General features: G+C 41.5%; 1 protein-coding gene across 1 annotated transcript; it reads left to right on the plus strand.

Moving 5' to 3' along the window:
* Positions 1 to 1,401: 1,401 nt before the first annotated feature.
* Positions 1,402 to 24,816, plus strand: Ced-12 (engulfment and cell motility Ced-12). Its single transcript, XM_080274500.1, is given in 16 exon segments — positions 1,402 to 1,471; positions 3,683 to 3,830; positions 4,511 to 4,615; positions 5,445 to 5,606; positions 6,626 to 6,766; positions 8,538 to 8,708; positions 11,452 to 11,598; positions 12,820 to 12,995; positions 14,154 to 14,303; positions 15,337 to 15,442; positions 16,839 to 16,984; positions 18,718 to 18,891; positions 20,960 to 21,062; positions 21,818 to 21,996; positions 22,496 to 22,632; positions 24,653 to 24,816. Coding segments are annotated over 15 exon segments (2,199 nt in total). The 5' UTR covers positions 1,402 to 1,471; positions 3,683 to 3,692.
* The last annotated feature ends 221 nt before the right edge of the window (positions 24,817 to 25,037 follow it).

Consider the following 25,037-nt stretch of genomic DNA (forward strand, 5'->3'; position numbering starts at 1 on the left):
TTTTATCGTCATAAAAAACGAATCCTTATTTATGGGTGACCAATGTGACGGCGGTTACACACACACACACACACACACACACACACACACACACACTCTCTCTCTCTCTCTCATTTTAAGTTTCGTTAAGGCTGTATGCCGAAAATTTATTTCATAAGAAGCTCGATTCTGCAGTACTGTATGTTTCGGTGGTAGTAATAGTAGTGGCGGTAGTAATCACAACTCTAAACCAGTAGTAGTGATGGTGGTGGTGGTAGTAGTAGTAGAAGCAGAGTCGATAATCGTAGCCCCATCTGAAACATGAACCCTGTGGACTGCAGGCTGAAGCTGTCCTCTTATTGCACTACACCATCCTCCTTTTGGGCGTCTGGGAGGGAAATGAGGGACGTTTGTGTACAACCGGGCAGAGGAGCCACCCAGTTGTCACGGTGCCACCATGTGAAGGCAACCCCGTCCAACGCCGCGGAAAGTGTAGTAACTATTTGATATAAAACCACATTCTTCCCTCACAGTTGCGTTCCTTCTCATCATCATTCTCTCTCTCTCTCTCTCTCTCTCTCTCTGCAACACATACATTACCTGAGTGAACATTTCATCGAATTATCCGGACCAACCGTCTTGCCATTCTTCATTTTAAATAGGGATGGTATTATAAGCGGCTTTCGCAATTTCGTAATACCTCTCCATTAAAGATTTATTCTGCAGATTACACTAAAATGTTTTACATTATACTACTGATAAAAAAAATCGATATTCAAATGATATGAAACCAGGAAAATGTGAAGGTATATCCGAAATAAATCGTCAAGGAGAAGGTGCTACGAAGCTTTCTGTGCTACACGTACAAATACCGCTTTAACATCGACCTAGTTGCAAGCATCAGTAACACACAGGTTGATACTGAGACAACGTAGAGAATAAATCGGTAAGGAGGAGGGGTTAAGAAGCCTCCTAAGCTATTGTTATATGATTCCTTTCCCACCACGCATTACCATCTGAGTCCACAACGAGCCCTTGCCAACCTCGTTCAATTCTTGCTCCGCCACATTAATGTGAGTGATATAGATATTTGTATGACAAAATAATAACATAGAATCACCGATAAAGTACTATTTTCAATAACTGTTCATTGTCAACCAACCAAGGTAGTTATAGTCATATCCATAAAGATGTACTATTAATTATGATAAGTCTGTTGATGCAATAAAAGGTAATTCGGTTTTTATACATACAATAAAAAGGTAATTCGGTTTTTATACATACTGGAGCACGCTAAAAAGTTTAATTTATATTTGTTTACCATAAAGCGTTTTCTTTGACTTGTTAAAAGGTAAACAATAATAAGAGTCAAGTGGTTAAAGCGACGTAACTAGTGACGGGAGTTGGAGTTAACTTTTTTTTATTATTTATTGTTATGGTAATTTCAGTTGACTTTCAGCAGTTTTGGATTTACTAAAGTCCTGAGGTAAAGGTAACTGCATATACTGTGTTTTTAACTGAGGAAGTTTGAGGAGACTGGCAAGAGGAAGTAGATGGTTAAGGGATGGGTGTTGGCCGAGTTGACAGGAAGCTTCATGAAAATGTCTGAAAATACGATGAACTATATCTTGATACAAGTTCATGACCCATACGGTTGGAGAGACAGTGGGAAAACTGAGTATAGCGTTACAGAATAAGAAATAGGCATGGGGTTACCTGACGAGCTGAAAACAGTAATTGTATATGAGTTAAATGTCACCTCAGTTTAATTCATATTCACAGTAAATTATTTTAACATTTGCACCAAACTTATGCAAAAAAAAATAATAATAATAATAATAATGCATTACCATACACACACGGCGGTTCCAACCACAAATTCATATCTCAAGTGATTTTGGTATCTGTGCAACACAGGTAGGTAACTGTTTAATTGTGACAGCAAAAAGTGAGTGGAAAAAACAAACTATACCTAATTTTGGGTATTTAAGTAAGTGGCCATGTTGCCCGTGGCAGTGTTTACTGACGATCTCTCCAGCTGGCTGTGTTATTTACCAGTTAGGCTATCGCTATTGACTGGACGCGTCAATGTATCCCATGTCAAAGTTATGGGACACTTAATGATTTAATCAAACCTAACCTAACATAACCTAATCCAATCTAACTTGATGTGTTTGACAGCCAGCTTTCAAATTTAAAAATGCACATTAGGAATATTAAATATTGCCAGCTACTGGTAGATGTCAATGGAATATTTATGCATTCAAAATCCTAATTTATAGCTTCTAGCAGCAAGATTTAAAAAAATGCCCAGTAGCTGTGGTAATCCACAAAAAATATCAAGTATATAACCTGTGAAAGATTCATTTCAATAGAAAATATGGAAAGGCCACGCCCATCTGATAAAGGATTATATAATAAACGAATAGGTCTACATTGTAGTGCTAATTATTGAAGCAATGTTTCTCCTATACCTTAAACATCCATAAAAAAATCAGCATTAATTACGTTTGATAGTGGTAGGTGGTGACCATCATCCACTCACTTGATGTATGGTAGAGCTACATACTTTTTCTTTCACTTTTATCATTCTTTTTCTATTTATTCCAGCTTTCCTTTAACTTTCATTACCTTCTCTGCTTCAGGTGACTGTACACTTAGTGACATGCCTAATGGTTTCCTGTAATGCAAGGAAACCATTTGCAATGCAGGATGGTAACTGTATGATCAGATAACAGGATGATATGAAGCCTTTTATGGTGCCCCTGTTAAATGGATAGAAAAACACAAATGTGGCATCCCTCCAGGAACCAAACTTCCACACTCTTTCCCAGGTCTTGCTGTGGCAAGGCACTGTCCACGAGGAAACATCAGTTTATTGCACGGGGTGAACCTGTACAGGCAGTTGCTTGCCTGCCGTTGATCAGTCTGCTTGGCCAGACAGACCTGGGTTACTCAACAACAGTTTGCTTAGAATATCAACAGGACCCAACCAGTTTTTCAGAATCATGTGTATGAGTTTCATAATTGTATGACTAAAAAGCTGGAGCAATATTTATGACCACAACTGTACTGGTACATGAAACTAAATGTGCTGTATTTCATAATGGCTTTTATGATATTGTTGGACTTACTTAATGGCAGGATATTAACTTCTTGAAGTGAGGAAGCAGCCCTCTTTGACAAATCTTCTATTTTACTCTGGTTTCAGTACAACTCATCACAGTAGTCACTAAAAGCATCAGCTCCTTACATAAATATTAGTTATATTCCGTGTCACTGGATATTTCTTTGCACCTCTTCCTTAGTAATTTACTGTTCTATATTCTGCTTATTACACCTCAGTATCATCAGGTATGTTTATAGATGCAAACTATGTTGATATTAGGCTTATAAATAACCTACGAGAGAAACTCTGTGATTAAGAAGGAGGGGATCAACGATGAGATGGAGGGATGGAGTGGAGAGAAGTACGAGAAGGGGTGTGTGAGTTGGTAGGAGGGCAGCCAAACGACAGAGGACAGGATGACATGGAAGCGATTTGTTTGTAGCTACCCCTTATGGGATTAAGGCATCCGACAATAGATGGATAGAAAGTTGAGGTGTAATATGCAAAATATACCACTGAGGAAGAAGTGGTATGAGCTTCTTGTTCTACCCAGACTGTGACCCCATCACCTAATTCCCTCCCACTCTCCCACAGCTGAGGCACGATGGCCCCCTCACGAGATGTCAACACAGTGAAGCTGGCCGTTGAGATGCGCACGCAGGAGGTGCGCAACCCTGATGACAAGCCCATACCTTACCTTGGTGAACTTAGCCTACAGCAACCCTTGGCTGCATTTATTGTGGTGGGTGGCTGTGATGTGGCCATGTGGAGAGAATGAAGAATGAGATTGACAGGGAGAGTGTATGTGAGTGAGGTGGAGGGGGAAATGGAGAGAGGAAACTAAGGATGAGGTGGAAGTATAAAGGGAGAAGGAAAATCAAGCATGATGCAGAGGGATGGGGTGGAGAGGTATTTGAATAATGGATGTTGAGATGGAAAAAGGGTAGCCTGCTGGCAGAGGACGGTGACATGGAGGCCATTTATTCATGGCCACCCCTCCTGGATTAAAGGATCTGGGTATAGACAGAAAGATATGTTGTGGTTAGAGTGAGTGATGGACGTTGTGACTGTGATATATAAAACTATATGGTAGCTACTCTTATTATTCTGATTTGGCCTAAACTTTCCATCCCACCATCTTGAATGCTGATCTGTAACAGTAGATTAGCACTAGACTGTGGTGGTAGTCACAAAGCAGTGCAAAGGAAAGGATAGAGCCATAGCATTGCCTCTTTTTGACAACCAGTGTGAAATAGCCTGCAGAAGGAAGAGAGTCTGGGCCGAGTTAAGGTAAAAGAGGAGAGAGTATAGGAGTGGATGATAATTGTAATTAAATAGTTTACCCGTTCAGTATGAGAGATCTCTGCTTAGCTGAATACATTGATTTTGCATTAGCCTAAATCCCCATGTTTATAATTTCAGGAATTGTGTAACCACTGGAGACTGGAGAAGCCTGAACATTATGCCCTTCAGTACACAGAACCCAGCTGCCAGTATGTAACAGAGAAGAACAGGGGTAAGATTAAGGTAGGTGGTAGTAGTTTGTTAGTAACAGTACCAGGTAGTCCTTCATTCCATCCCAGACACAGCAAATGGCAAGTGATTTATATTTTTTCTTCACCCCATCAAGAAATGCTGATCTTAGTTCGTCCACATTTGACCTTCAGGATGCAATGATTCTGCATCTTTACACTTAACGTTTCCACTTAGCCATTGCACTTCATTCTCAGTCTGTCTCTCTTCATTTTCCCATCAAATTCACATACAGTACAGTTAAAGAAAGCTAAGGATTAATGCCAATCAGTTACACATAAGTCATTAAAGCAGCTAATCAGATTTTCCAAGTTCCTTGCCTTCCTAGAATATGGCATGCAATAGTCGAATTTACACCCAGTTTCCTAGTTATCTCCGTCCATTCATCCACTGATCCATCCATCCTCTCCTAACTTCCCTGGGCAATACCATTCTGTATCTCAGTTCCTTGCCTCTCCACTTAATTGTTTCACCTCATTTTCCCATTAGTTCATACAGGCACTTACAGTCACCATACACTATAGTTAATGGACTTAAAAGGTTTTTGCCCTTTTGTGGCTAATTTCCTGCAGCTCTGTGGCAGAATACAGTAGTACAGTACCTGGTACCATGGTTTCATCCTTTCTTTAGCACTTCTTCATGACTAGCATCTTATTCCGGGGCTAATCTTTTGTTATAGCTCAACGTTCAAGATGAAAGGTTGGTCGTATTAGGCCGAGTTAAACTGAACAGAGTATAGCACCACATCCAACTGTTAATCTGCTGTTACAACTCAACACTGAAGATGTATAATCCATGTACAGTATTGTTTCTTGACCCCCAGGATGGAACGGTACTACATCTTGTCCACTCGGCCGCCCGGACAGCAAACGGAATCCTGAATCGGCTGAAGAAGGGCAACCAGAGGGAGAAGCGGATGGCACTCGAGGACTTAGTTCGGCTTGCTCCAGATCCAACCCTGGCCAGTGAAATTATTGGGACTCAGGTGAGAGAGAGAGAGGGAGAGAGAATTAGCTTTATAAGTATTTTGATTGCCTAGTTAAGAATTAGGTTTTGGTAGGTAAATGTGGAGAGAGAGAGAGAGAGAGAGTTAGGCAGGTAGATAGCTGGGAAAGTAGGTTTTGGTAGGTAAATAGGTAGGTAGGTACGGTAGGTATTTGAATGGATAACTTGGTAGGGTGGTGAGTGGGTAGGCAAGTAGGTTGGTATGTAAGTAGAATGGTATAATTATGTATGGATCTATAGGTAGGTAGGTAGGTGGTGGGTGGGTAGGAATGGATGTTATAGGTGGGTAGGTAGGAAGGTAGGTGGTGGGTGGGTATTTATGTAGGTAAGTAAGGAGGGGAGATGGAAAAAGATGAACGGGTTTATAAATAGTGATGTATAGAGCCTAAATGGCTCGCTTGGTAAGCTGCTGTACTCACGCAGTTGCAAGCGCTGGTTCGAATTCTCCCTACGTGTCAAGTGGGGTTGGTGGAGGATTAGTGCCCCTCCCTGTAAAACAATTAACTCTAAGCCCTTGGCCACCCCGTTTGGGATACATGGCGTCTGGCATTGAATGAATGAAATGTTCATATACAGGTAGATATTAATTACTATACAAACACATTGTTACATTTCCTATCACAATTTCTGATCAGGTTACAAAGAGTGTTGGTTATGTTTTTAAATCATTCCATTTGTGCCCCCCTTTTTTGTTCGTTATATGGTAGCTACTCGTTTTTGTTCGTTTCGTTTTTTCTCATAGTCTTTCTCCTCATGTAATATTTCACCCTTTCACTCATCATTTCTTATACAATTCTACATCCATCATATACTATGCTACATCCATCTGCCTATATGTGTCAGTATATTCTCATTTTGTGATCACACTCTTTCTCTGTGACAGGGCATCTATGTGTATCTGTCCTCTTCGTTTGTCCGTCTGTCTGTGTGTCAGTTTATCAGCTCTTTGTAACATATCAATCTCTTCTCACTCTCCCTCTCTCTCTCTCCAATTGACAGGGCATCTCATTGTTAATAAGCTGCATGCAGAACGAACCCAACGAATCCGACATCCTTCCATTCATCCTCACCTCCTGCCTCGAGTTGATGGATCATGGAATAATGCCCTGGGATAACCTACAACCCTCGTTTATTGAGAAGGTGGGTATAGTTGATTTTTTTTCACCTGATGGAACTAGACTACTTGCACAACTTACAGCTGCTAAATTTTCTATCCATCTATCTATCTATCTATAACCCAACGCCCTAATCCCGCAAAGGGTGGCCGGAGACAAAATGCCTCCAAGTCGCTCTGTCACCCACCATTTGACTGCCCTCCGCCCAACTCACTCCCCTCTCCCTCATATACTAATTTGTGGTTGTGTTAAAGTTGAGGAGTGGTAGTTATGAGGTTCGAATTGTATTAAAGTTGAGGAGTCGTAGTTATGAGGTTGGAATGAGTCTCCTGGTTGCTACAGTCAGTTTGTTTTACCTGCTGGAACAGAGCCATTCCCACAACTTGAGAAGGTGGCCAGCAAATGTATGGATGAATGCAGAGACAGAGTATTATATTTTATAGAATGGATCAGGGCAGAGTTCCTTCTTCAAATCTTGTATATTTTGGAAAACGTGACATTAAAAGGCTTTAGAAAATTGCAAATGAAATCTCACACAGACCACAGTGATGCAGTTGTTTTGTGTCACTCAACTTTTCAAATTCATTGCCATTTAGAGTTAGTGATAAACACAAGAACAAGTCAGGATTCAGGGGCTTTAGTGGTGTGTGAATGAGTGTATGTCTGATTTCACTGAGCATCCTGTTTAGTTCTCTTTCTGTGATATTTTGTCTTTCCTTCCTTCATGAACCTTTCCTTATCCTGTTCTTAGGCAGGAAAAAGAGGTCAGGTTATGATGATAGGCTGATGATATAAATGATAGAGGAACAAATTAATCAAGTATTGTACCACTAACAAGGGCTTAATAATGCTGTTGCTGTAAATACTTTGATGTACCTTCACAAAAGCAGCAGCAGTCAACAAGAACCTTAAGTGTTGTTTCAAACAGAATCCTTAGTTTTCTGTTCTGGAGTGATTCTTGAATATTACAGTCATTGTTGTTGTTGCTTAACAGGCCAAGCAGACTTGTTGACCACAGGTAAGCAATTGCCTCTGTGGTGCTGTCCAACAGATACAGTACAATACATGCTGTACATTGTGTTGGGATCTGGTGCTGCATTGAGGTAGGCAGCAGCTCATCAGGGTTGGACTATGGTCCTTCTTATGGTGAGGTGCTGGAGAGGTATGGCTCCTTGGTGACAGCCACAGCTGCTTCACCGAGGGTGCTCAGTGCCACTACATGTAGGCTCCCTGTCAGTGCCTTAGCATTATGACATGATTAAAATTAACCTGTGATGAGTTGAATTCACATTGTATTTGGTAATTGCTTTTATTCTATAGAAAGTGCAGTTTTGTTAAATTAATATTTATAAAAATGGAATATTACAATGAATAAGACAGACCTGTGCTACAGGAGCTCAACAGGGACACTATGTTGTAGTTTGATATAACCACTGCTCACATAAATGTTCTTCATCTCCCTCCTGGTCCCTCAAAAGAGGATTGTGGACTGCAGGCATAGGGAAGTTTCAGTCTGCAGTCCACCAGGTTCACATCGAGGCAAGCCTGGAGTCAACGGCATCAACAGAAATATCTATTTAATGTATCTGTATATCATCAGATCCTTAATTGCTGCATTGGGAACTTTGGCTCCCAGGATTAGTCTACACATTCCCGACATTCACTAGCCCATGATTGGCATTCTGTGAGCAGTACACCCCAACTATCTCTGAGATTTACACCCATGGGCACCACATCGTCAGAGCATTTTGACCCACTAAACCACAACCATCCTAAAATTATCTCCCTTACTCCAGGTTGCTTCGTATGTTAGTCTTCAGGCCTCTGTGGATCCCCGCACGCTGGCTACATCCCTCACCATCTTGGAGAATATTGTACTACATAGCCAGACCAAATTTCCCATTGTGGAGAAGCAGATCGTACTCCCAAAACTGCTACAGCACCTTCAAGGCAACCAGGGTAACAAGGTGGGTGTTGGAGGTCTTTGTAAATACTCATTTGGTGATGGCAATGATAGTTTACAAATTGTTTACATTTACAAATTCTTTACATTGTTTACATTTACGTATAGAGACCATTGACTTTGTTACCTTGTCTTAGTCTTTTCATTTGATGGCAGTTCTTCTTGTGTTAAGATCTTGAGCCATTTTCCCTCACAGTCCCCTAGCCCCAGAGGTCTCCACACAGGACCTCACCCCATGTCATCCTCAGTCTGCCCCTGGCCTTTCTTCCCTCCCTGTTATCTTCCTCAGTTATTCTCCCTGTTCCCTTTTCACAGCATGTCCAAACTGTCACATCCTGCCAGTTCACATCACTTTTCTAATACAGTACTGGGTGTATTTCTTCCCAATCCCTTTTGTTTGCAGCACATTATTCTCAGTTTCTTAAATCTGTCACTTATTACGACCCTACTCATCAGCCTTAGCGTTATCATTTCTGTGTGTTCCAATCTGCATCTATTCTCATTATCATTTCTGTGTGTTCCAATCTGTGTCTATTCTCATTATCATTTCTGTGTGTTCCAATTTGTGTGTATGCTTAGAGTCATTTCTGTGCTCCAATCTGCATGTATCCTTATTATCATTTCTGTGCTCCATTCTGCATGTATCCTCATTATCATTTCTGTGTTCCAACTGCATGTATCCTCATTATCATTTCTGTGTGCTCCAATCTGCATGTATCCTCATTATCATTTCTGTGTTCCAATCTGTCTGTATCCTTATTATCATTTCTGTGTGTTCCAGTCTGCATGTATCCTCAATATAATTTCTGTGTTCCAATCTGCAGGTATCCTCTCCACACAACATTGTCATTTCTGTGTTCAAGTCTGCATGTATCCTCTTCTCTCATTGACCTAGCCACACACAAGGTACCACATCTTACATGCCTTGTAGAGAGTACCCTTGGCATGGAAGGAGAGCCTCCTCATAGTTAGGAGTAGCAATAATTCCATAACTTCTTGAATCCAGTGATATCGTTCTGTTTTATTCTTGGTATGTCCAGACGATTTTGTTCAGCTGGAGAGAACCGTAGCTGTGAAAGGGTTAATGAAAGCAGGGGATAAGGATTGAATAAAGAGGCTGCTAGAGATTGAGCAGTATGGAGAGCTGCTACTAGGTGACCAGGGCCAATGCATGCCAGCGTGTTAGAGCCTTTATAAACAAAATGAAATGATCTGATCCCTTCTCTTTGATATATTTTCTCCCATGCTGGAGAAAAGCCTCAAGAATCAAATGAGAACTGCATCATCAGAGTAAAGGGGGTAAGTTTCCTTTCTCCACTTCTCATTCAAGTGGTGAAATTAGCCTCTAATCATCATCATCCTTCACCCAACATGTCCAGTAGGTAACAAAACTCTTCCAAAAACTCCAATAGAACTCCACAGCATTTTGTCCTCTTGCTTTCACTTATCAACCTGTTCCTCCATAACCTATCCACCCTCTCCTTCTGCAGGAGCCTTATGCAAAACCAGCACATATTTATCTATTTGTTCAGCCATCCATCCCCCTATGACCTGTCTATCTAAGTCAGACCTGTAGAAGTGGAAATAAGGTACTAGACCTCCTCCCAGTCATCATATCCATCCAGCCATCTATATTTTGTGTGTGTGTGTATATATATATATATATATATATATATATATATATATATAAAACGTCCTCATGGGGCAACATAGGATTGGATAATGGATGGATGGATATATATATATATATATATATATATATATACAGTGGAATATCCTAACTTGCACATTTCTAAACAGCAGATTCACAATACGTGGCAACATCATGCAACAGTTTGCAATATCAGTTGTTTACCAACCACCGCGCCAACTGGATGCATCAGTGTATCACGCATTCTAACTCTTCATTTATAGCTTTCAAAGGTAGGTTTATAAAAATGCCCGGTAGCTGTGGTAATCAAGGAATAATAAGTAACCTGTGAAAGACTCATTTCAATAGAAAGTATGGAAAGGCCACACCCATTTGGTAAGCTCAGAGAGTAGATGACTCTCATGACGACACAGCTTCCGTTGCCTCCACACTGAACTTTGAGGGGTTCCTGAGGAAGGTTGATGAGGAGAAAGCGGCATAGAGGCAGCAGCACACTCTCTTCATGTTGAGAGGCCATAGTCTGCCTCAGGCCTTGGAACCCCTCCCCCTGCGTTCCACTTGTTTTGGCTGTAAACCAAGTAGGCTTTAGTGACCTACGATGGCAAAAAAACAAATTACCATACAGCCAAAATATAGGTTAGGTTGGGTTAGTTTAGGTATGTCCTAAATGTCTGTGGTCTGACAGGATCATGTGTGAAAATAAATACGGCCAGATAGTCCCCAACTAATACCCCCTCCCCCTTCCGTTCAACCAGCATCATCAGTCAAGAGCCAGGTAAGAATTTTACAGTATTGTTCATTTCCATGAAATATGCTTTATTAACTTCTTTTCCAGGTTGTTGATGTTCACTGGTGACCAGTTTGATGGAGGTTTTGACCAGTTTGATGGAGGTCTGGGGGTAAGGGGGGCAGCTTTTCCAAGATGGCTGACTCATAAGTAATTTTCCTCATAAGATTAATTACTTTTAACATGCGAAAATCTCAAATTGCGGCATGTGCCCAGTATCATAAGACTGCGATTTAGGAGATTCCACCTTATGTATATGTATATCCATTTTTGCCTGTATCTATCCATCAATCCCTTTATTCACCTCAGCGGCCAGACCTGCAGCATTCTGTCCTGGCACTAGTCAATGCCCTGATCCAGAAATCAGAGCCACAGAAGCGCAAGTACTGGACCTCCACCCTCTCCAGCCGACAGTACCGCACCATCATAAACAACAATGTGCTCATCAATTCTGAGGTGTGTTTTGGTTCACTTGTGTCTGTTTGCTTTTTTGTTAGGACAGTCAGTCCTTGTTTTAGCTTAAGTTGCTTTATTGGCATGCTTAATTATCACCATCATATCCAGGTGCTGGGTGGTGATGTTGTGCATGCTGCATGGAGCAGTTGCAGTGTCCACCTAGGAGCCAAACCTCTTATTTTGCATTACTGGAGAAAGACCGTGGTCTGACTCTGGTGAGATGCTTTTTACAACAAGGGAGTGCTAGATCCCTGCGCAGTGCATATACTGTACTGTACCTGTAGGACAGCCCCACAGCAGTTGCTTACCTGTGGTCAACAGTTCAGCTCAACCAGACAGACTGGGAGTAACTTAAGTAACAGCAGCAGCAAACAGCCGTCATCTTTAGTGCTGTGCCCCCCTCTGGGAATTCTCTGACAGGGATGTCCATAACAGAATCACCTTCAGACTACAGTACTGTACCTCTCTGACTCACACACTCCTCTTCTTCCTTCTCTTTCACCAGTATACGGCCCCACTCTTTCTTCCATGTTACATAAAGTCTGCCTCCACCAACATTGCCCACGAATTCACTTTAAAAAACTTAGCTTTTGGCACCTCCTATCTATTTCCACGCTTTGTCTATGTCCATACCATCTTGGTATGTTCATTTTCATCCACTCAGTAATTCCACATCTGTCTCCTATTACCCTTTGTCCATTCCATAATTCTATTAAATTTCTCTGTTCTTTGTCTGTCTGCTGGACAGTGTATACCCATCTCTGTTTATATATCTATCTCATTATCTATATCTCTGTATACTGTATCTCTATTCTGTCTAGTCTGTGTCTGTCTTATTCTGTCCACCAGGGGGAGGGATTGGCAAGGACATAGCCCATCTACTTTATGTCCTTTGTATTTATATGTGTCTCTGTCTCTCTGTCAGTTTCTGTGTATATCTTTCCATTACTGTCTTTATGTAGCCTTATCATTGTGTGTGAAATTGAGCTGAGCATAATGATGGTGATGATGATGGCAGTGATAATGATGGTGATGATGATGATGGCAGTGATAATGATGGTGATGATGATGGCAGTGGTAATGATGGTGCTGCTGCTGATGATGATGATAATGATGATGGTGATGATGATGGCAGTGGTAATGATGGTGCTGCTGATGATGATGATGGTGACTGTTTATTTCTATCTAATTTTTATCTGTTTGTAAAATTTTCTTCACCAGGGGGGCGGGATAGGTGAGGAGATAGCCCATCAACTCTATGTGCTGCAGCAACTGATCCTAAACCAGCACGAGGAGCGGATGAACACACGGATGGAGGCCAGTGACTCCGACGCCACTGACAAGATCAAGGAATTGAGGCGGATTGCATTTGACACCGATGGCGAGGTGGGTTAGGTGTGGGTGGATGAGTGGATGGATAGATGGAGAAAGGGATGGATGGACTGCATTTGACATGGATGGCGAGGTGGGTTAGGTGTGGGTGGATGAGTGGATGGATAGATGGAGAAAGGGATGGATGGACTGCATTTGACATGGATGGCGAGGTGGGTTAGGTGTGGGTGGATGAGTGGATGGATGGATGGAGAAGTGGACGGATGGCTTGCATTTGATATGGATGGTGAGGTGGGTTAGGTGTGGGTGGATGAGTGGATGGATGGATGGATAGGTGGAGGAGTGGATGGTTGGATTACATTTGCCATGGATGGCGAGGTGGGTTAGGTGTGAGTTGATGAGTGGATGGATGGATGGATAGATGGAGAAATGGATGGATGGCTTGTGTTTGACACAGATGGCGAGGTGGGTTAGGTGTGGGTGGATGAGTGGATGGATGGATGGAGAAAGGGATGGATGTTTTGTATTTGACATGGATGGTGATGTGGGTAAGACTTGGGTTGATGGATGGATGGACGGTTGAATTGATGGATGGAGGGATGAATGAACAGCCTATGTAGATGGATGTAGACTCTTTTGATGTGGATGGCAAGGTGGATGAGGCATGAGTTGATGGATAGATGGATAGATAAATGGATAAACTGGTGAATAGTTAGATGGATGGATGGTTGGATTGATGGATATATTGGTGACTTAATAAATGGATGGATGAATATAAGAGTGAGTGGATAGATGGAGGGATGAACATATGACTGGATGGATAGGTAGATGGATGGGTGAATTATTGGTTACTTGCCGGAGAAAATGGATGATTGGATAGATGGTTTCAAGGATTGCTTATGACTTGGATGTAGAGATGGATAAGATATAGATTGATGGCAGACACAGGCCAAGGAAGATGTTGGATGAAGCCCTGTGTGAAGCTGTCTAGGATAAGGGGCTGAACAGGGAAATGGCACAAGCCTGCAACACATGAATAGCAAGTGAAAAGGCCTGATGATGCTAATATAGTCAGTGGTATGTAAATTTAACACGATATAGCTTGGAGGATGGAAAATAGCGTACAAGAGAGTGTGCTTGGATGGTGCAGTCTCTCCCTGTGTTGTACTCCTGCTCTGACCCCCACTTTTTTCTTGGTCTTCCTCCCCACCACAGATAAACAGTGTGCCCACCCGCCGAGCAGAGTACAAACGTGAGTACCGCAAGCTGGGGTTCCGGCACGACATTAACCCGGCTGAGGACTTCATGGAGACACCACCGGGGATGCTAGCACTGGATAACATGATCTTCTTTGCACGCAACCATTCAGACAAGTAAGTGGAAGGAGTGGATTATTTCTGATGTATTTTATGCTGGTGGTGTAGAGGAAGCATTAAGAGAAACATATTGAGGTGGTTTGGCCATGTGGAGAGGATGGAGAGTGAGAGACTGATGAGGAGAGTGTATGTGAGTGAGGTGGAGGGGGAGAGAGGGAGGGGGAGGCCAAGGATGAGATGGAGGGATGGAGTGGAGAGGTATATGAGGGGTGGGTGAATTGGGAGCAGGGCAGGGAAATGGCAGGGGACTGGGGGACATGGAGGTGTTTTGTTTGTGGCCACCCTGTATGGGATTAAGGTGTCTGGCAGTAGATAGAGAGATAGGTATAGAGGTCTGGTTGTTAGAATCTCCCAGCTGTTACAATGGCCCTCATAACATGGATGTGTTTGTTCTCCAGGAAGGGACTGGGAGTATATAATGCCACCAGGGGAAGTAGGTTAGTTGTTTGGCCTTAAATGTACTGGAATATAAGAGCCTAACCTCACCCTTACTCTTTGAAAGGGGAAATGTGGGATTGACTGGGAGTTTTCAGTCATATTATGCCAGCAAGTGAAGTATGCTGGTCATCTACCCCTAAATTTACTGGTCTGTGATAGCCTAGCCACAGGGCCCTACTCAGTAATGAGAGTTATGGGGACTTACTGCCATATAACTCTTTATTCTTTTATTTATATTTATTTATTTATGCTAATATAGATGTGGCAGGAAGCTTGTTAATGAGCCACGTAGTCATCTCTCTTAGGCAGGAAGCTCAGCTACAAGCATGTAATATCTGAGTCCATCCTGAAACTCCAGTAATGTTCCAAATATTATAATGTATATTTCTTTTTTTTTTTCTAACAATTTTTTAGCCTCTGTTTGTAAGTACAGTACTTAGCTGAATGTGGCACCTGGTTTAACTCCCAGTCCTCAGAAAACATCAGATGTTCCAAGGTCAGTGCCCAAATGGGGATTTCATAAGAAACTTGGCATCATATGATTTTATTTGATTTTTCTAGATGGCCACCAGATTGATTCCTACATTGTCAGGTATGCCAAACTGGTGCTGGAGAACTGCTACCGTGCTGACTCACACGAGTGTCCCTTTGGTCGCGCCTCCATCGAGCTCACCAAACTGCTGTGTGATTTACTCCAGGTGAGACTGTACACTGAGGTGGATTGGACATGTGGAGAGAGTGGGGATTGAAAGACTGACTAAGAAGGTGTACTGTATGTAGGTGAAGTGGAGGGAGGGAGAGGGAAGGGGAGACCAAGGATGAGGTGGGGGGATGGAGTTGAGAGGTATATGAGGGAGGGGGGAGTGAGTTGGGGGGAGGGCAGTCAAATGGTGGGTGACAGAGCGACTTGGAGGCGTTTTGTCTTTGTCCACCCTTTGCGGGATTAGGGAGTTGGGCTCGCTATAGATAGATAGATAGACAAAGACTGTAACCCGTAGATCATTCATCATAACTTGGCAGAGATTTTTTTGGTCATATTGTTGCATATTTCTCATTGCCTGAAGGGAGACCAAGATGATGCAATGGCTGTACATCCTTTCCATAACACTTCTGGGACTCTAGTTGCCCACCTTAATGTGAAGGGCATTTTGGTCTTGTTGCATCATATTCCACATTGTTTGACAGGAGAATAAGACAGTATTATGGCTGTAAATTCTTTCCACAGCACATCTGCATGACTACCATTGTATTGTGACAGCTCTGCATTCAAGATGGAGAGATGTCAGTTTTAGGCCAAGTTAAAGTAGACAGTTTAATTCCTCTTCTAAATCACTCATCATTTCATAAGTTAAACCTTCATTCTGTCACATAATTTCATCCTTCACCTTATTTATTTTTATTATTATTATTTTTTTTTCATAAAAATAAAAAGCTACAGAATGTGGTGAATGATTTTGGTGTATCAGATAGAGCCAGGATTCCGGGGGTTTGAATAATGGGTGAATGGAAGCGTGGCCCATTGGATTGGGCAGATTGGGCTGTCTGGACATTGCTACTCCTCACCTTGCCTTAAGGTGGGAAATGAGGTCCGGATGATGATGATGATAATGGTGATGGTGATGATAAGTTAATCCTGCATTTCACCCTAGGTCACTTTGCCCACATAATTTCCAACTAAACATTTTGACATTTTCTTCATTTTATCGCATCCATTAATCTTGCCGCATACCATAACATAATAATATATCATTCCAGCCATTTATCCATCTGTCAGTCCACTCATCCAGCCAAACATCTTTAGAGAGGTGAAGTTCCCTCTGAAGAGAGAACCAGCTGCCATTCAGTTGTTGTTCTGTCTTTCTGTCTAGCTTTATTTGTCTGTCTGTCCATATTTACATCTGTCTGTCCATCTGTCTACATGTATTTGTTCTTCCCTGTATCTGTGTCTGTCAGTCTGTGTCTATTTCTCTCTTCATCTGTATCTGTGTCTATCTGTCTATCTATCTGTCTCTGTCTGTCTGTCTGTCTCTGTCTGTCTGTCTGTCTATCTATCTATCTATCTGTCTTATCCACCACCCTTCCATCCATCCTCAGATAGGTGAGGTGCCAATAGACGAGGGCACCACTTTCCATCCGATGTTATTCTCCCACGACCATCCGCTTCAGGAACTGTTCTCCGTGTGCATCGTGTTGTTGAATAAGACGTGGAAGGAGATGAAGGCCACTACAGAGGACTTCAGGTGAGAGAAAGAGAGAGAGAGAGAGAGAGAGAGATTCTGTTTTTCTCTTTCCCAAATATTCTGGCATTTATATTTTCTTAGAGAGAGAGAGAGAGAGATTCTGTTTTTCTCTTTCCCAAATATTCTGGCATTTATATTTTCTTAGAGAGAGAGATTCTGTTTTTCTCTTTCCCAAATATTCTGGCATTTATAATTTCTTAGAGAGAGAGAGATTCTGTTTTTCTCTTTCCCAAATATTCTGGCATTTATATTTTCTTAGAGAGAGGGGGAGAGATTCTGTTTTTCTCTTTCCCTAATATTCTGGCATTTATATTTTCTTAGAGAGAGAGAGATTCTGTTTTTCTCTTTCCCAAATATTCTGGCATTTATATTTTCTTAGAGAGAGGGAGAGAGATTCTGTTTTTCTCTTTCCCTAATATTCTGGCATTTATATTTTCTTAGAGGGAGAGAGATTCTGTTTTTCTATCTACCTATCTATTGCCAGACACCCCAGTCCCATAAGGGGTGGCCACAAACAAATTGCCTCCATGTCGCCCTGTCCCCTGTGATTTCACCACCCTGCTCCAAGCTCACACACCCCCTTTCTCATATACCTCTCCACTCCATCCCTCCATCTCATCCTTGGCCTCTCCTTCCCTCTCCCCCCCGTCCGCCTCACACACATACACTCTCCTCGTCAGTCTCTCACTCTCCATCCTCTTAACATGTCCAAAGCACCTCAGTGTGTTCTAATGCTATTCTGTTCCTCTATTCTCCTAATATTCTGGCATTTATATTTTCTTAGCTAATGTCCAAAGTTTAATTAAAAAGTAAATGTTTGGTAGTTTGCTAGATGAACAGATAAATGTATAAATAGATTGCAGTAATAATAAATAATTCTTACCACATTGCAGTGCAGGAGTGGGTTGCCTTCATGTGGTGGCACTGATGTAGGTCACTGGCTGCTTTCCCTGGTTAAATAAATGACCCTCAACTCCATCTCCATCCTTAGCTCTGAAAGGAGGAGGATGGACTTACAACCTCTGGCTATAACTACCACCACTGCTACTACTACAACATCACATCTACAGTAAACTACTCTTCACAGACATACTGGACATACTGTATACACAAACCCACAGCCTGGCAGCCATCCAAATTCTCTAGCCTAACAACATTGCTTATGAACCACCACTAGACATTCATCCTGCATTTTTTTTGTCCATCACCTCTCCCAGCTTCAGAACCAACACAGAATACAACTCACAGACAATTCACTGTTCTGTCACTGCACCTACCACAACACCATTTACTTACCTCACGCACCACCACACCACAACACATTTACTTATGCACCACCACACCATGACACATTTACTTACCTCATGCACCACCACAACACATTTACTTACCTCATGCACCACCACACCACAACACATTTACTTATGCACCACCACACCACGACACATTTACTTACCTCATGCACCACCACAACACCATTTACTTACCTCATGCACCACCACAACACCATTTACTTACCTCATGCACCACTCTTTCACAACACAGCCAATCCTTCAGCATAACCTCAGCAAATGATCTCTGGGAGTGTCTGTCTGAATTGGCTGGTTTCCTAGTCCACTAGGTTTACATCCAATAGAGCCAGAAGTAAGAACAACAGCAAGAAAAGCCGCGGCAAAAGCAACAACTGTCACACCTACCTTTTCATATCTCTGTTTTTTTTTTCCTCCCATTAGTAAGGTTCTCAGTGTGGTGCGTGAACAAATCAGCCGAGCCATGGCAGAGTGCCCGTCAACCCTGGAAAACTTCCGCACCAAGCTCAACGACTTCACGTACGCAGACATAGCGGAAATCTGGCAGAAGGAGCGGAAGAACAATGAGGAGATGGAGATGCAGGCACCACCCATTAAGTAAGATCTTTTTTCTGTCCTGATTTGCATCCTACAGTGTGTACATCTTACTTGACTTATAATTGACATCTCCTAATCTTGAATGCTGATCTGTAAGTTTGTGAACATAGCAGAATCTAACAGGAGAACAAGAGCAATGAAGAGATGGAAATACAAGTCTTTCTAATACTGAGGTCTTTGTTCCATCCCAATATGCATCCTAGCATATGTAAGCAGTTCCCATTATGAACATTGTGTTTTAATTATCATCTTCATCTTCATCCAAACTTCTTTTTCTGCCAAAGGATGAAGTGATGTAGGGTCTAGAGATCTAGAAAAACTTGATAGAATGAGAACCATCTAAAGTCTGTTTTTAAATATCACAATTTTTTACATACAGTCATTTGGAAAGATGGGGTGTATAGGCATATGAATGAGTTTGATGTGAGTTGGAAGGATGACATGGAAGATGTGATGATGGTGAATGAAATGATGATTTGTGTGTGACCACCCCTTCTGCAATGAACCCTTTGAGATTTTGACAACACGATTTCAAGTCATCATAAATCCGACCGTTGAGATTCTGATGACTCGAATTCGAGACATACGAAACAATATTTATTTTTGCATGTTTTCCATCTCTTATCTGGCCTTGTTCCACATACCTGGTACACTATCCTGTTTATCCTTTTTCAACTACTTGTTTTTGCAGTGATGAGTACATCAGATAGTTTGATTATAAATAGGTTTTTACCATGAATAATATCGGTATTACCAGCATGGATATTTACCAACAACGGTGAGAGCTTTCACTTTTCTTTGTGCAACATAAATTGCCATAACCTGTATCTCAATAGAAAGGGAATTTACTGTAGATTGACAAGGTGCTATCAAATTTCACGTAACTCTAATATGTTTTTTTTTTACAAATATTTTTCTACGGAAGGGTGTGCGATTTTTCATTTTCGGCTAACTTCTACTCATCTTATTGGCCTTTTAGCTATCGTATTTACCTTTTTGAACCATACAGCGATAAAGAGCAACTAGTCAGCTTTAAAATGGTACCACAGTTATTAGTCTACCATAAAAAGTTAGTGTACAGTGGCTGATTAAGTATAAATATCGCTGTGCGATGGTGCACTCTACAGTATGTGCGCCCGGCTGAATCTGGCGCAGACACAATCGGTGGAGGGCCGCAAATCTCATAGGATCAAGGGACATATTGTTAGATATAATAATATAGCAAGATAGACATGGATTTTTTCTGCTTCAAACTATATTATCAAACTAAGGCAAGTCCATGTGTAGTGAATAAGTTATTGTTACCCACATCTAACCTCTTCTGTTTGAGAAGTCTTTTAAACTGAATAATATCGTCTACAGATGAGCAATAAAATGTAAACTTCAGTTAGATTGGTTGATGGTTACAAGAGTAGAAACAACAGACATTCTTGCACTGTAGAGGGTAAGGGTAGATGACCAGCCAACTCCCCTTGGTGACATTTACATGACTGAAAACATCTAGTAACCTCTGGGAATTTCAAACTTATGCACAAAACTATATTCACTTCACTGTAACTGGGCGGCCTTAAATTGCTGTCTTTCTTTGTAGAGTGCTAAATTGTAACAATGAGTTAATACTAAAATATGGTGTTAGTCACAAAGAAGTGCTATGGAAAGGAGGTTGAACCATAGTATTGTGTTATTCTGTAATTGATTTTCCAATGTGAAATAACTCCAAAAGGATAACTTTGGCCCAGGTTAAGGTGAAAAGAGTATACTATAGCCCCTTTTAACCACTAGACCACCAGGGGTTGGGTTTACAAAATGTTCCAGCCAGTTTTGCTATGATTAGTTTCCAAAGTAGTTAACTACCACGTATTTTCACAGATAGTGTTGTTTTTCAGTTAATTAGTTTTAATGTTTGTCTGGTTTGATCATGAAAGGAGGATGGTGAACTGCAGAAGAAGGGTAATATCAGCCTGCACTCCAGTGGGTTTATGTTCAGAAGAACCTGGTGCCACAGTAGCAATAAAAAACACAGTATCAGATCTACTCACTGACCCTACGCTCTCTCCATTTCCCCCAGGGAACTGCGTAAACAGCTAGAGCCAGAGATACTGGAGTTGATACAGGAGCACCGACTGCGATACTTGGTGGAGGGCACGAGGTTCAAGACTGTTAGGGGAGTTGTAAGTAGCTTTTCTTTCTTGTTTATTCATTGCTGTATTTTATTTTTACTCTGCTTTGGAGGAGGAGTGGCCTCAACACTTGTGTGAAGAAATATTTTGGAAGGTAGAGCTTTTGGGGAACCGGATGTTCAGATTTGTGATTTTGTACTTTACTGTAGTTTGTTTACCTTGTTTTTTATTTTTGTATCCAGTATCTCATAGCTCACTGGGGGAGAGGAAGAAAAAAAAAGTGCTACAACTTGCATCCTTCCCATGGCCCTTTTACATGACTTGCACCCTATTCCAGTGTTGATCTCATGTTAACAGCTCATTATATTAGCATAGAGAGATGGTAATTTTAGGCCAGTTTAAAGTGAAGAGAGTATAGTGTATGTTGTTTTCTGGACCATGCCCTACCAAATATAACTGGTTTGCTTTATCTGATGGAACGGAGCCACTGTTACAGTTTTTAAGCTGTGGTTGTATGGAATTCAGTGAGCCTTAATATGAGGAAGGAGTGAGTGTCCTTGGTTACTGGTCAAATCAACCCTCCAATCCAGCAACACCTGGCTGTCAACCAAGCTGACAGGGATAACATTTCATTGTCAGATGAAAACAGACCCACTATAGCATCATAGTGTAATCTCATGTTACAGCTGAACATTCAAGAAGGAGTGAGGGCAAATTTAGGCCAAGTTAAAGTGAAGAGAATGTAGTACTGTATTGGTGGTGTTTCCTGGATCATACCCTACCCACAACCCACCCATCTCCCACAGAGAGCCAAGGACAAGTTCCGATACATCCGCCTGTCACCCAACCACAAGTTCCTTCACTATGACGACTGTGATGAGAAGGCCACACCATCAGTTGAGGAGCTGAAGAAGAAAATATCCGTGGTTGACCTGAGAGGCATCGTTACAGGGAAGGACTGCCCACACATGAAGGAGAAGACTGGGTGAGATTTTTTTTGCTTTTTAACATAAATAATACTGACATATTACCGTTTTTCTGCCTGTGTCTGTAATGCAGGAGTTAGTAATACTCTCAGTCCTTCATGTATGCAGTTGGTTAGTTCTGGAGCTGTCTTCCTCATTCTGTATTTTCCTCCAACTATGACCTCCAGTCTTTTAAAGGCAGTGTATTCATGCATTTCATAAAGAGTGACTCTTGATTGTGGTTTCCTTTTGTTCATTTTTCCGTGGAAATGCAACTTTTGTGTGTTTAAGTTCCTAGCCTTTGGCTCTTTTTTTTCATACAAAAATTCAGTTACATTGCAAAATACCATGATTTTCTCTATTACTTTTCTTACTTTTTCTATGTGCAGACAATTCTCGTAAAGTTAAGAATGTGTTTCAAAGTATCTGAATTTCCTTTGTCTTTTTATTTCCATATACAGTACTGTACCATATCTCTATATTCCTGAACCAATCACCAAACCATCAAATAACTAACAGGAAGAAGAACGCCCCCCAGCTGGCCTTCTCACTACTCCTGGAGCCACAGAATCTCACTGACAATAACCACCTGGATTTTGTGTGTCCCGACGAGACCACCTTCAATTACTGGGTCGACGGAATTAAAGCTTTGCTTCGTGAGTATACCTGTCTGTCTCAGTACTGTATTTGTCAGTTTATCTGTCTATGTCTTGACTATGTCCCCCAGTAAAACGACCTTCAATTACAGGGTCAACAGTATTAACTCATTGTTTCATGAATATCCATCTAATATACTATAGCAGTAGCCATGTGTGTGTGTGTGTGTGTGTGTGTGTGTGTGTGTGTGTGTGTATTTTGGGCAGCTGAAACTACACATTCAAATCGCACCAAAATTGGCGATTTATCGCACCAAAATTGGCACAGAAATCACAAAAAATTCGCTGATGTAAAAAAAACTTGGTCCCATCACGATTGAAAAACTTTTACTATATTTAATGAGCGATCACATTTTGACCAAAAAATGCTGCTCCAGGCGCCCGGCACAGGATCTCTGTAGAATTTTTTACCCAGAGGTAGAACTAAAACAAACTGGGTTCCATTCCCGAAGCTGCAAATAACACGATCAGTTGGTTAGCTGCAAAAAATCCAAGTGACAGTGTTACACTAGAACAGCACAGAAACGCGAGAGCCCTCCACAGGAGCAAGTGCGAGGGACCCGAAGGGCCCAGGAGCACTAGTGTGTTTCTAAGTTTGTGTCTTTTGTCTCTGTTTATCTGTCATTCTATCTATTTATCTGTCTAGTTGTATCTATCTTGACTGTGTGTTCTGGTGAAACCTTCTTTAATTACTGGGTTAATTACTTTAATGCATTGCTTCCTGTGTAATCTCAATACTGTATATGTCTGTTTGTGGTTTTGTCTGTCTGTCTGTCAGTCTATCATGTTAATGCGTGTGAGGTGGAGTTAAGATTCTGGGAACTTCATTGGTGAGTGAGTGTGATTCTTTCAGTTGGGCAGATTTTGGTTAGTTTCTCGTTGTCAGATTTTTCTTACTGTCTGGACCATACAGTGCTTCACCCCATCCATATGTGGGAAAAAAGGTATGGATGATGATGAATGATGATGATGATGTTTGCAATGATGATGATGATGATGATAACAACTATTTATTTATCTGCCTCTGTATTTATCCTTTTGTATATCTCACTGTCTATCTATCTGTCTATCTGTTTATTTGTCTACCTCACCTTTGTGTCATGACAAACTGATTGTTGATTACCAGGCTAACGAAACAAGTGCATTGCTTCCTGAGTATGCCTGTGTGTGTGTGTGTGTGTGTATTTCAGTCTTTTAGAGCTCGTAAATAGTTAGCTACCTTTGACCCTAGGAGGTACTGTCATGAGAATTAAGCATGGTTACAAGTATGGTCACTACATATACTCTTTTCATCTTAACCTGGCCTAATTTTTGTCCTTTCACAGCGTATTTCACATAGATTAGTGGTAGAAAAAGACAGTACTACAGCTCTTCATCCTTTCTACAGCACTTCTTCATGACCAGTATCATATTCTAGTGCTAATCTCATATTACAGCTTAGCATTCAGTATGGAGAAATGGCCGTCCTAGGTCAAGTTAAATTGAAAAGAGTGTATATAGGCATGAAGAAGTGCTATGGAAGAGTTAAGGTGAAAAAACTATAGCCACACAGTTGTTACTCTAGGCAGGGGTTTCAGTCTGAATTCAAACTGAGATTCACAAGTTGTCACAAATCCTATCACACATCTTGGCTTGTTTTTTTTTTCCCCTCAAGCATTTTTCAGTAACTGTGGGAGTTAATTAGCTGGTTTTGACATTTGGTTTAGTTTCCAATCCATAGAAAACATCAGCTCTACCATGGCCAACCTCAGTATTAGGATTCTGTATGAGCAAGTGTGGCATCATTTGATTTGACCGAGTTAGTGAGTGATTGAGTGACTGACTGAGAGATTGAGTGACTGATTGACTGTCTGATTGAGTGAGTGAGTGAGTGAACAAATGAGTGACTGACTGAATAATTGATTGAGTGATTGGTTGGTTGACTGCCTGACTGAATAATTGATTGAGTGATTGGTTGGTTGATTGACTGAGTAATTGATTGAGTGATTGGTTGGGCGATTGACTGATTCCCCCATTTCAGGTCAGCCTATGCCCAGCCCGGCCGCGACCCGAGACCTGGAGACACTGGTGAACATGGAGGTCAAAGTTCGGCTTCTGGATGCGGAGGGGGTCACCATCCCATTTCAGCAGCCCCCCATACCACCCCCACCACCACACTACAACTTCTGTTATCAGCTGCCCTAGTTTTGTCTGTTTTTCAACATTTTATCCTCTCCCACCTCTCCTTCTTTCTTCCTTCTCTCCTTATATCTCTCTTTCCTCCTCTCCTTATGTCTGTCTTTTCTCCTATCCTTATGTCCATCTTTCCTCCTCTTCTTTCTTTCTCCCTGCCTTCACACTCTCTTCCTCTTCCCCCCTTTCCACCATGCTACAATTTGCTCATAGTTGTTTTCTGTATATGTTTT

The sequence above is a fragment of the Coenobita brevimanus genome, chromosome 57, assembly GCF_032717465.1.
Source record: "Coenobita brevimanus isolate Jiangsu-jjx chromosome 57, ASM3271746v2, whole genome shotgun sequence".
NCBI classification, from domain to species: Eukaryota; Metazoa; Arthropoda; class Malacostraca; order Decapoda; family Coenobitidae; genus Coenobita; species Coenobita brevimanus.